Source organism: Rattus norvegicus, chromosome 14, assembly GCF_036323735.1.
Source record: "Rattus norvegicus strain BN/NHsdMcwi chromosome 14, GRCr8, whole genome shotgun sequence".
NCBI classification, from domain to species: domain Eukaryota; kingdom Metazoa; phylum Chordata; class Mammalia; order Rodentia; family Muridae; genus Rattus; species Rattus norvegicus.
In genome coordinates, this window is record NC_086032.1 from 56,899,599 (window position 1) to 56,912,923 (window position 13,325).

The 13,325-nt window shown below is 33.6% G+C and overlaps 1 protein-coding gene across 14 annotated transcripts in view; it reads right to left on the reverse strand.

Moving 5' to 3' along the window:
• Pcdh7 (protocadherin 7) overlaps window positions 1–13,325 on the reverse strand; it is a 430,160-nt gene that overhangs the window by 214,782 nt on the left and 202,053 nt on the right. For 5 of the 14 annotated variants that reach the window (NM_001401429.1, XM_063273350.1, XM_063273345.1 and 2 more), the window contains one exon: window positions 4,685–4,901. The exons of 1 other annotated variant lie outside the window; for it this stretch is intronic. In NM_001401429.1, the coding sequence (NP_001388358.1) occupies window positions 4,685–4,901 (217 nt within the window). Of the gene's footprint in view, window positions 2,318–4,684; window positions 4,902–9,628; window positions 9,677–13,325 lie in introns of all 14 variants that reach the window. 8 more of the 14 variants (NM_001004087.2, XM_063273346.1, XM_063273351.1 and 5 more) reach the window with 5 other exon arrangements.

The following is a 13,325-nucleotide window of genomic DNA, read 5'->3' on the forward strand; positions in this document are numbered from 1 at the left end:
ACGACAGTCTGTTCCTATAGAAAATAACGAGAGGTATTTATTTTGAGTTTTAAGGTTGAGCTATTCACACCCTATATAAAGATCTTGGGACACATGAGAAGGTTTTGCAACATAGCTGGGTGTAAATGAAAACATCATAGGCTGACATCAACTACAAAAGAATGCATTAGGACTGTCATTAGAGATGGGTATTGGAGAAGAGGATGCTTGATTCCACAAAAACCCTACTTGGTCTTTGCTCTCTAAGTGATTGGCCATTGGAAAGCATTCTCCTAATGACTGCTTAAATTCTTCTGAATGTAATATGGAAACGTAATGCCAAAGAGAAAGTTGGTTCACAATGCACTGTATCATATTTTGACTTCCAGTATTAAAGAATTCTAAATTCTACTAAAAGCATGTGTAATAAAGAGACAGACAAGACATAAGATACAAATAAAATAATGGAGCCAAACTTTATGTTAAAATTTAGAAATGGGATTCAAAATTTAACTGCAAAAAAGTTAAATATTTTTTAAATATCTGGAAAGTAAATTCATGAGGTTTATCAAGGACTTAGAAGAATCAAATATTTCAACTTGTTTAATTTTAAAACCAGTCTAGTGGTCCATTATAAAAGTTTACCTAGGAAAAATACACGTACCATTCTCTTCCTTTGTCCATTCTTAGTCTGACCCAGTTACATGTCAAGCAAGAAGCAGCAACACATCCTTTACTGTGGAGTAACACCTAACACATGAGAAGGGCACTGAGGCCAGGGTGAAATACATCTCTTGCAGTGTGGTTTGAAGGAGGTCCCGAAACCGTCTCCCACACTGGCCTGCTTAATGGTAACATATCCACCCATCTGATCAGAGATCCTAGCTCTGACTCAGCCCTCTTATGATTAATGTGATAAATGCATTATCTACTATTAGGATGCATAGATGTTATGTGGGTTGGTAGGCAGGCCTTAGAATTACTAGTGTCTTGGCCACATTAATACACATAAAGTTTACTATACATCTCACAAGGAGATGTCTTTTCTCTTCCTCCCTCTTTCTCTCTCTCCCTTCTTTTTTGCCCCCCTCTCTCTCTCTCTATCTATATATATATTCATATATAATGAGTGTATACATATGTACATATAGATATTTTATATATGAAACAATGTAGACTAAAAGATGAAAGAAGGATCACATGATCAGATGTAAAGGCAGAATCATAGGTTGTTGGACTGCAGGGATATTTGGAAGATAGCTTATTTCACTGCCATGAAGATAATCAGTCACAAACTCAGAAGAGTTATGTGGACTGCTCACCTCTGATGACAATGTTTGATCAGAAACTAAGTAGAGTGTTTTCTGTATCTGAGCTTGTGATATGCCAGATATATTAAAGGCATGTGTAGAAAAGGCAAACAGGCTTTGCAAAGTTGACTCAGAGTGGGACTTTTAAAAGAATAAATAGACCAGAGCTTCAAGGTGGGAACCAAGATAAATACAATAGCCCTAGTGAAAGTAAAATACCATTCCAAGAGAAATTCTGAAGTTTAGTTTCCTATCAAGAAAGAGAAAGATAGATATAGTCTATATTTGTCATTGAAGTAATGATGCTTTTGTGCTTTATATTTCTTCTTTACTTGAATTATCAATTCCTACATACAGGCTTTAAATATTTTATCATCCAACATTTTATTATAATTTTTTAATATGAACTCTATATTTTAAAATATTATTCCATTAAAATTTAATATATCATCAAATAACCAGTTACCTCATGTTTAACCTATAAAACCATCAACATTAAGTCATAATGTGGATGGTAATTAAAACAAAAGTAATGTATTAGTGATCATTGGCATGGATAAGTATATACTTTTCCTAAAATATCTTAAGCGGCATAAGTGCTGTTCAACTTTTTAGAGATTCACCAGAACTTCAAAATACTGACTCTCTATGCTAATCAGGTCACAGTAAATTATGTGCACTTTTACAATGTATTATTTTTCCCTGAAGTCGGACTATGTAAAGCTAACTAAACAGAAAAACAACCCATGTACCTTATTAATGAAATTATTTTTATAATAAATTACAAAAGAACAATAAAATTTTTAGTAAACTATAAATATATTTTAATGCATTTTGTTTCAGTTTTCAGTTTCAGTGACTTCTTGGGAAGGTGTCTTTGCCATCTTACTAGAAACTCTAATTTGTTTCTTTTGTGATATGACATAGGAACATTATATGCTACTGTGCTGCAAATTATCTTCTAAACTTTCCAATGAGACTTAATCCGAGACTCTTAGTGATGTGTGCACATTTTCATACAGGTTAAACTGAAAGAAAATATTTGAAAAGATAATAATTAGGAACTAGGACAGCATGTAAAATGATATTTTTATAGAGAATCCAAATGAAAATCGAAATAAATTCTGATTAAAAGCTAACCAACCAAAAAAACTGCAGATTACCTGAATTCCAATTAAATATGGCAAATGAATACTTGACCAGTTTCAGTTCCAATTCTATTTATACAAGAATGGCCCATGAGTACTGAAGATAAAATTACCAGAACTCAAGCAATACGGTTATACTTCATAAGTACATGAGAATTTATCAGACTTAGATCCAAACAGAACTGTTACTCAAATGTCAACTGTTGTGACTAGATTGTTCAGAGTGTATCCTATCTCATCTGTAATTATTCATAAATCAGGGACAAAATAGATCACAGGCAACAGATGACAAAGCATTTATATATATCCTGTTTTCAAGTGTCAGTCATATGTAGAAAAATTGGTGGTGATACTATGCCTTTTCTGTTTATAGAATTTACTATGTGGTTATGGAAAAGGACTGGAATTTATTTAGCAAATATTTTTCAGTGAACGTTCTACTCTATTTATATATTCCTCTGTTTTCTCCATGACATTCATGTTTCCTGAAAATTGCCCTCTGTGAGCTTTCCAAATGCAATTATACTTTAATTAGGCAGCATTTCCTGATTATATCTAAAATGCACACCATCTTTAAAGTAAAATAATAATAATAATAATAATAATAATAATAAACTAAAATGCCAGGATTATAAAACCACTGACATAAAAAATTGTTGATACAACATCCTCTTTATTTAGAGAAAAGAAAATACTTTTAAAAACAAGTAAAATTATACTATTATCGAAAGATAACTTCATATAAAATAGAAGCGTCAAATGCAATGACCCCTGTCTCACTAAGGATTATTCATATATATATTCACATGAATATATATACATTCATTTTTCCCAAAGAACTTTAAATACACTTGCCACTTGCCTTAAATATATACTCAGCTGCATTTTAATTCACAGCAAAATTTTACACTCATTTAATAAAATTATTGACAAAATGTTTTTTTAAAGATCATGTCAAAGTCCCTGCCACATTACCACACACCACCATACACACAGATAAGCAAGCCTTATAGCCATGAGGCAAAATGCCATTTAAAGTCTAGAGAATTGATCAAGAGGTACATCAATCAACAGGCCCTGCCGTCATACTTAATAAAGATCAATACTTAGAAAGGTAATTACTCAGTGTGATTTAATGAAGAATACTTCACTTGGGGTCACTTTTTGATTTATGTATTACTGGACTTTAATATTCACAGGTACTAAATCAAAAGGGTGTTTTCTTTGAATTAATATACTGCCTTTAATATAATTACTATACATACCACCATTGAAGAAACTGGTATAAAACAAGAAAAAGGTTCTTTTTCATAAGGGGATTGAGGTGGTGAATGATATAAATCCATATGAAATTCTCATGCTTTTCTTGATATATAACTGTATCTCTTTCATGTTAGAAATAATAATAAAGTTAGGAAAAGATTTGCCACTCTACTCTTTGAAATAAACACATTGCTCAAGTGTTTATGGAGTACTCAAAATCTAGAAAATAAATAACACAGTTGTCTTTGGGTGCATGAGCAAATGTGAAGCATTTACGTGTACTATTTGCAACATAATTTTATGATATACAAAAGGCAGAGAAGGCCAATTGTGACAATTATGAGAATAGATTTACAATGAGGTAAGAAAAAGGAAAATTATAGTTTGTTTTTCCGTTTCTCTTGCAAAAATCGGGGTAAAGCATATACTTTACTGAGCGAGGAGTTGTAATGGCATTTAATGCGTGTTAGTGAGAGCAAGACACTATTGCTAGTTCCTGATCCGTTTCACCTGGCATTCAAAGCGAAGGGTTGGAAATGCGTTACTGAACATTCAACGCTGGAACAACTTAAGCAAAGTGTGTTCATGGTATTTACTTTCACTTAGGTTGGTTTGTGTTAATTGAAGAAATAGTTGCATAACAAAAATGAATAGAAGAAAACACTCAAACAAGACCTCCCTTGGTGGCTGTGATTTTGCAATTGTCCACTGAGTTAGCATTTTCTTAGTAGAAACTGCTCCCCTTTATATCTAGGTGCACTTATTTCTGATGCACTATTTTAAATGATGGTGTAATTTTATGAATTTTCTCTATAGAATTATGTTTCTTTATTTGTAAAGTTCTGTATTTTACCGAGTGTTTAGTATTTTAAAACAGTTTTGGTGTAATCTATTCTGTTTTTATTTTAGACTAACTTTTTCACAGGCCTAATTATTTGGGCTCACTAGCGTGATTATGTGTGTGGATGCTGTGTTTGCCCCTACCATTTTCCATATGCTCTGCCTCACCAACACTGCCATCCGGCGTGGTCCTCTCATAGTTGTCCTCTGGGAGTGGAAGGGCACCCAGTCTTGGCCCTGATGAACTCTTACTGCTTGGTGTTTCTGACTCCTCCAGCCCGCTGTCATAGCAACTCTGCAGTGACCCCTGATGTGGGTCCTGAGGCTGACTCACAACAGAAAACGTCACTCTACGAAACGGCTGTAAAAGAAAAGATTCTGAATGTCACTAAGACAGAAGATGGTAAATGATCTTATTTCATAAAATACATTAAATACATACTTAAAATTCTACAGACACTGATTCAATACAAAATGATTAAACAGGTTGAAATACATTTGCATAAATATATATATATATATATATATTACCTGAGACAAGCCTAGAGTTTAAACTTTATTGAAAACAAAATCTTCTTTTATGAAACAAATGTAAAAGAATAATATTTTACCCACAAATGCATTGAAATTAAATGCACTAGTTTTATATATTTTTCTATTCAGTAATCTTTATGTTTTCCACAAATGGATTTATTAAAAAACAATGACAAGTAATTCTGGGAGGAACTAAAATACTAATCTGATCCATTGTTTAAAAAAATGTCATCTCAATACCACAAATGACATAACAACATTCAAATCAAGTCCATGTCGTACAGTCTTTTAATACCATGTTTTTTAAAATTCAGCTATAAACAGTGCAGTCTACAAAGGAGAATAGGTATGTGGTATTAAGAAATAATAAAGTATTTATTACTTTCATGCTATGAAGTATCTATTTAAAGTTATAAGGCTCATAGTAAGGTGATCTGTAGAACTTTCTTTAAAGCACGAATGGAAAATAAGTTAAAAGACTTAACTAAGTCTAGTTACCATACTTGTAGTTCATTCAAACACAGTAAAGCCAAGTACAATGTTTATTTTGTTTATTGCAAGACCTAAAGAAGTTCCAGCTAGAACCAACAAGTACAAATAATACAATTACAACATAATAAAATTAAAATAAATTCTAGTTTATTACGGGAACAACCTAATTCTGTATCATTCAGAGGGCAAACTGAAACATTAATGATATCTAGCATTGGTTATGTGACAATATATAACTGTTTTGTAGCTGTCTGAAATTTTTAATAATATTTCATACATAAACCCCTCATGAATTTCAAAATGACACAAATGTACATAATTATTATACTTTTAATCCACATTCTTCATTCCAATATGCAATATAAATTTCCAGCTAACAAAACATAGTATAAATTTAAGAAGTTTTTCTGAATGATTATAGCTCGAAAGCTCATGGTACAAAATTACTAATAATAACCATGTCCAATAGGACTGTAGAGTTATAAGGATTACCTGCACACCATAGGTTAATAATGAGAAAGTTAAGAATTGTGGCATTTACCCATAATTTATGAATTGGCTTTGTTGAAGACTAATATATGCTTCCAAAAATGTCTCCCTTATTCTAGTTATAAAAAAAGATTTACTATAAAACCTGCAAATTGCTGATATTTCTGCTACTATATCATTCTTTTTTGTGAGCTTAATGAAAACATACAGAGTATGTGAAATATTTTTCATCCTAGTTCAAGCTCTAAACATTGGTGGACATTTAATACCATTACAGGGGTTATAATATTTCATGGAATTGGGCAGGCAGTATGGAAAAATAGTCACATTTTCACCGTGAGCACTACATACATCATGGTACCAAACTCACTATCAATACATCCTACAGATGTGGCCTTTACAAAGAACTCTCACATTTTTAATGTTTTTTTATGATTGTTAGATTTGCACTAAGGAATCCGTTTTGTTTATCTCACTTTCATTTCTGTTTATATTTCCTCCCACTTACTACTATCAGGTAGCCAAAAAGTATCTGGAATTGCCTGAGGAATTTGCTCTCCCTTTGAAAATGTCATTACTACAGTTTTGTAAAAGCTACCCTTCTCTCTTCAGCAGACACTACTGAGCAGTGAAATTTTAAGGGAAAATAATCATGATCAAGATATTATATGGGAACAGTTTTTAAACAATGTATATGCATATGTTTAGAAATATACCAAATTTTAAGTGCTTTAATAATATTGAAGTCATATTATAATTAGCAAGTAAATATATTTATCAAATATCTTTAAATGTTACAGGAAAAATAGAACATAATAATTTCAAGAGTTTGCTTGCTATTTTATGCATTTGATTTCTGGGTGAAGAAAATATTTCCTGAACATTAAAGACTAAGGAACTATTGTTAAAAAAAAAAGATTAAGGGAGAGATTACAAAGGCCATGCAAGGGGTTAATAGTATTTATCATTCTAGAAAGAAAGTAGAAGAAAAGTTAAAGGTTATTCTTAATTCTACTTTAATGAGTTTCATATCTTTTAGGATCAGTTTCAACTACCAAAGCAAGAGTTTAAAACACAGAAAGACATACACTCTATTAATAGAGAAAAGTGTGAAATAATTTTAAAAAATGTTGCTTCATTTTGTTATAAAAAAGTAATATTTGGGTGAAGGTAGCAAGTCGAAGATCTGTGGGGAGTTATTTCTTTTCCCCAATGCAATGCTACAATAGCAGGGAGAACCTCTATACTTCTAATGAAAAAGTGCGGAGATAAAAGAGATAGTTGCACAATGTGCTAGCTAAGGATTGTCATGAACCGAGCATTTCATTTTCTGGATCCTCTACCCCATTCTGACTGTGAATATTTTGATCTCCATAACTTATTTTAGAAGAGCATTAGAATTTTCAAATACTAAGTACTTTTAAAAAAGCACTCAATTCATCAGTTTCTTTTTATATGAAAGTTGTTTAACTTAGTACAATCTCTAAATGCAAATATTTATCACACTAGAACTCAAATTGAGCTCTTGTTCTTGTTCCCTCTGTTCTCTTGCTCTTCCCCGCTTTGTCCCTTCTCTCCCCATGGCCAGCCTCTACCCCTCTATTCCTCTACTACTTTCCTTCTCTACTCTCTCTCTCCTGCTCTGCCCTACTGCCCTCCTAACTCCCTCCTATGCCCTGAATAAACTCTATTCTACACTAAAACAAAACAAAAACAAACAAATAAAAACAATGAAAAACAAAACAAAAACAAAAACAAAAACAAAAAAATATATAGTGAGCAAAAACACACACACACCAATCATCTGATCCAAAACTTAGAATTCTGGAATATCAATATATATCACTATATGTTGTATGTTGTTTCTACTTTAAATATAAAAACTACTTCTGTGATGCATTTAAGCTGGTAAAGAAAACAAAGTTATATAAGAACTTTTTTTAAACTTAATTTTTCTTGGATATTTTCCAGAGGGGTTAAGGGGATAAGAACTTCACTTAAGTATAGATACATAGGCTAAAACTCACTCTAATAGTATGCCACAAATATTAAGTTAGTGTTTATGCCAATACAGAAAGAGCTAGAAGGAAGGGGAGAAAGAGAGATATATGGGGAGAATGTTGGAAGGGGATAGAAAGAGAAAGAGGGAGAGGAAAAGGGGAGGGAAGAGGGGAGACAGACGGGGAGAGAGAGGAAGAGGGAAAGAGAAAGGGAGAAGGAGAGGGAGAGGGAGAGGGAGAGGGAGATTTATATCCCATCCATCTTCAGGCTGAATCAAGTGAAGACTGTTATGTTTTACAACAAGTATTACAATACAAAACTGTGGTACCTCCAGATTTAAAGACAGACTAAATCAGCAAGGTAGACAGTATGTCAACTTCCTGACAGAAACAGTATTGTGTGTGTTGCTGTACTGTTTCACTACTAATGATACAAAGTAAAATAGAGTGAGGACTCCTGAGTTACACCCAATGTTGAATTCTTTAGAAAATTTATAAATAATGAAATGCCAGTAGCCACCACAACATAAACTAAATAAATCAGTGTTGAGGGTAATCTGCTCTAGAAACCAACAGACTCCCCACAGTGTCTACTGATTTTAGAATCAGTTATAGCATGTGCAGTTCTTTCCCGGGACACAGGAACATGGAACTGAAGGCATTCAAACTCATATACTTTGGGATATGAGAGACATTACCCTAAGGAAAAGCTAAAAAGAGCTACCAGTGATGGCAATGGATCTGGGGTTTGAGTAGCTGAATAGAAGTAGTCATTAATATATTATGATATCCATCGAGTCGCTATACTTGCATTCATTTTGTATGCAATATCTTTCAGGGCTTTAAAAATTATGTCCAGTGAAGAAGCTCAATGGCATGTGTATAATGAAGCTTCCAACAGAAGAAAATTCTATTTAACCTGCTTGGAAATGCAAACAGGTCTTACAATTTATTAGACTGAAGTGTCTATGATGTAAGACAGAGTTTAAAATCAATTCAAAATTACCTAATGGGGTCAAAGAGATATGATTTTAAAAAGGAGTTGAGTAGAAAAGACTGAGCATCTTCGAAACTCTAAGGCAGAAGTTTAAAAAAAGTTCCTCTACACACAAGTTACTGTGATTATCTTTTGGATAATCTGGATTGTAGGGAACAGGGAGAAATGGAAAATAATGAAGGCACTTAACAGTAATTTTTAAATATATAAAAACAAGCAACTGTACAAATTAAAAGAAAAATGGTTTGTTTAGAGATGCATTTACTGATTCTTGTTATTGTTCTTCAATGTCATAGAAAAGTGTTCATTTTAAGGGGAATATGTAACATGGTAGCACAGCTAGCTGTTCAACCAAAGTTGCAAAGAGAATCAAAGAGCTCAGTGAGCACTAAATTAAGCAAAACAGAGGATTATTTTCAAAATAAACACAAAAGCAAAAGAAAATTCTTGCATGGATGCCTTTAAAAGGGTGTATACATTTTAAACAAGAAAACATATGCATATTATACATTAAAAATAACTGAAAGAAAGAGAAAAGTAAATATTTCAAAATTCCCTATAGATTTTCTTTGTTACCTTGGCCAAGTTAGCTGACCTTTGGTTCTTATGCCTGAGGCCCAGGGTCTGTAAAATAGAGATAATAATATCTTTCTCTTAATTCTGGAAGAATTAATGAGATAGCTTATAAAAAGAGCCTTAAGCTCCCTCAGAGATACATCCTATAAAAGGCATAATACCTCAGGCCACTGCTAAATAACCAGAGTTATCTCTCATCATTTTAGCTTAGGTCTTTTCTCTTCTCCTTCTTCTTAAGGAAAATATAGAGGAAGCTAAGTAATTCCCAAACATTATAGGTAGAAGTTCTAACGTTCACATAAAATACTAGGCCTAATTAATGTTGAAGACCGCAAATTACTGAAGAACTAATAATGTGCATATAACAACCCCATATTTCAAGAGCTACTGTGATCACATCCTTCATTAAGCACAAACATGTTGGTGGTCAGTAAATTTATAAAGGCATTTGTCAGTTACTTTGAGGCTCCAACATTACACACTAGATGCTTATACTTGAGGACAAGATGGTAGTCTAACCACAGTAGTAGAGATATTGCCACAAATACACTCAAACTCCAGGTGAGACACGGAGTGTAATGATGCTTCTCTTCAACTCCCATGTGACTGAACATCATTAGCATTGCTTTAAAAGTTTCTATAGGCTGGTACCCAGCCTGCTGCAGTCTTTTTCATTCATTCATTCATTCACTGTGTTCTAGTATCACATAAAGGCAGCTCTGCCTGCCTTGTTTTTCTGTTGTTGTGGACCTGGAGAAGGCAGCCTCTTTCTCCACTCCCTCCTTGCTTGGGAAGAGCAATTCGAGGGCAGCAATGTATGACCACAGTCATCATTTACAGAAACAATTAATTCCGTGAACTTAAAAGGACAACCACAGACCGTAATCATTGAAAAAGTATAAGATATCCAGGTGAAATTGAAAGTATAGTTTTGAAGAAACAAATGAATATTTTAAAACACATACACAATAACTTAACTTTATACATTCTAAATTGCTCGATCCGTTTTAAATTATCCATAATACCTGAAAAGCATTTACGATGTTTCATAAGACAATGCTTGTAAATTCTTTTTGTCTCAATTCTTTGCCAAATTCTTTGAAGTTACAACCTACAGAATAAAAATGTATATTTCTTTGTTAAAGTAGAGATCAATTTGAGGAAAATAAAGTGGAAATTCAAGTTCAGTAAGCCCTGTGTTTTACACAGTCCTCAGAGGGAAAGAGTAAACACGACACTGGGTTAGGAGTGAAGGTAGTTTGGCATTAGCGTCCATTTTTTATAACCAGTGTCAATATCTTTATGGGAATTTTATCTGCAAGAGGATGGGCCCCTAAGGATGCCATCTATTAGAAAGTAGCTCAGGTTCAATCTTTTCCTTATTGAATAGTGCAGTGTCTAACAGACAACTTTATTGGGAACTCTAAATCTGCACCTTCCCTTTTAGCTTCAGTAGTTTCTTCATAAATTGTCTCCTTATCTGGAACTCACATACAGCTGTCTCCGTCACATCAATTATTTCTGAATGGGCTGAAAGGCTTTTTTTTATTTTTTCCAATTCACTTAGTTATGTCCATCAAACCGATTCTAATGACTCTTTGTCAGTCATAAAGCACTGAAAGAGTCATGAGGAGGCTCTTGGCGTAGGAGGAGTGCTGCATTCTATATTAAAAGCAGAGCTGTCTACTGCTGGGAGACCTTATCCTGCAAAATGAACACATGCTTCATGAATCTGCAAACATTCTCAGCCTGTGTCAGTGCTACTGAACAAACATACCTAAGATTCTATAGAGCATTAGTGGTAGGGTACTTGGCAGAAATCTCAAACAAACTTTTATCAGGTCTGTAAACTTTTTAGGGGTGCCTTCATATACTGAAATCTCAACATTCCTCCATACTTCAAAATGCCTGTCTTTCTTTCATGTCAATAGATGAAAGGATTCTCAAAAGACTCATGTTGAGACATGTGTATTCGTTAATTACCAAGCTTCTTTGGGGAAAGTAAAATAGCTATCTCTTGACTGGTGTGTGGATATATATTTTGACACTGTTGTTTGTATGTTCATGTGAGGGATTAAGAATCCAGAAGTATTTGTTAGTTCTACGGATGAGGGCTAGTTACTAGAAAACCAGCACTAAAGCCATGATTCCTCATGCCAGGAAGGTACAATCTTCCTTTCACTCAAGTTGTCATTTCGACTAAGGTTCTTTCTATATCATCGTATTTATATTCTGATTTTTCAGAATAAAATAAAATAGTGTGAAAGTAAAACTGACTGTAAGAGCTACCTATTATGAAGATGCACACTGGCCTCTTTGTGTGTTGCATTTTATTGCATGAAATAACAGAATAAGCAAAGTTGAAAATTGTTGGCAAGTATAGCCAAACTTATAAAACAAAATGATTTAGAAAAACAAATGTTCTAGAGCACAACTCATTGGGTTGCTGTAACATCGGCACTATTAGCTGATCTATTCTTCATCATTTCTTACTGGTTCTTTTTTAACCTAGCGCATGGCAAAACCATTTCACAAAGGGCCAAAATATAAACATTTCTGGTTCTGTGACCCATGCATCTCTGCTGCAGTTACCCAGCCCTGCAGCTTTGACGTGAAAATAGTCATTGAACAAAGTAAATTGACAAGGGAGATTTTATTTGTGAACACAGCATTTTGAGATTCCGATGTTTCCACTCTATAAAATGTTACTATTGTTATTTTTCAATATTTACGACTACAAAGAAAAAAATCAATGCTATCTGGCTGACTATTCTAAAAGAAGCAGAAGGCCAGATTTGGCTGAGATTTCCCATTCTGATACAATACAGTATAAAGTGTCATACAAAGATGTCATGAAAAATTAGAGCCAATTATTCAAAAGGGTGTTTTATAGTTTGTGGGTTACTTGGATGCTACATTTCAGAAACTTGTTGCTAATTTTTGATTTGTACAAGTGCCTTAGTCATTATACAGAAGAAAAATTGGTTAATGTTATTTATTGTGGATACAAAACTATGTCTCCCCGTCGAAGTGTCAGAGAGTGTCAGCAATGACAGGAAAGAAATGTAAGTGTTGGGGATGGGGAGGAGTGTTGAGAGATGCTCTCTTGTATATGGAATATAGGACATGTATCCAAGAACGCTCAGGAGCTATGGCTACCTACAAGATGGACACAAAATAATAAACCATGGAGGTAGGAGGGAACTAGTTCTTGAGAATCAAAGAATTAAGAAGAGGATGAAAAGGGGTAACAGAAAGTCAACGTGGTCACAATATGTTGTATTGTATGCATTTTTGAAATTGTCAAAATTAAATTGAAAAATAAAGGAAACCAAGTTAATATAAATCAGACCCCTTCTTCACACCTGGATGGAATGGAAGTTTGTGTTGTAAACCATGAATAAGTCATGCCAATGTTTCCTTTAGACAAGAAACAAAATAAAAACAAATGAACAAAAAGAAACCCCTACTATGGACACCTCATTTGTATTCTTGTTAGACCTAAGACTGTGTTGCATCCCCACTTCTAGAAAACCAGAAGAAAACGTAGAGCTCATAACATGTGAATCTTTAGATATAACTTCCCTCAGCACTGATATTTTCACCTCTCAAAGAGTGCTTCCAAATAAAGACATGCCAGATGCTGACAGAAATTTGGATCCATTTCATACCTAACAGCTTCCTAAAGTGTTCTAAC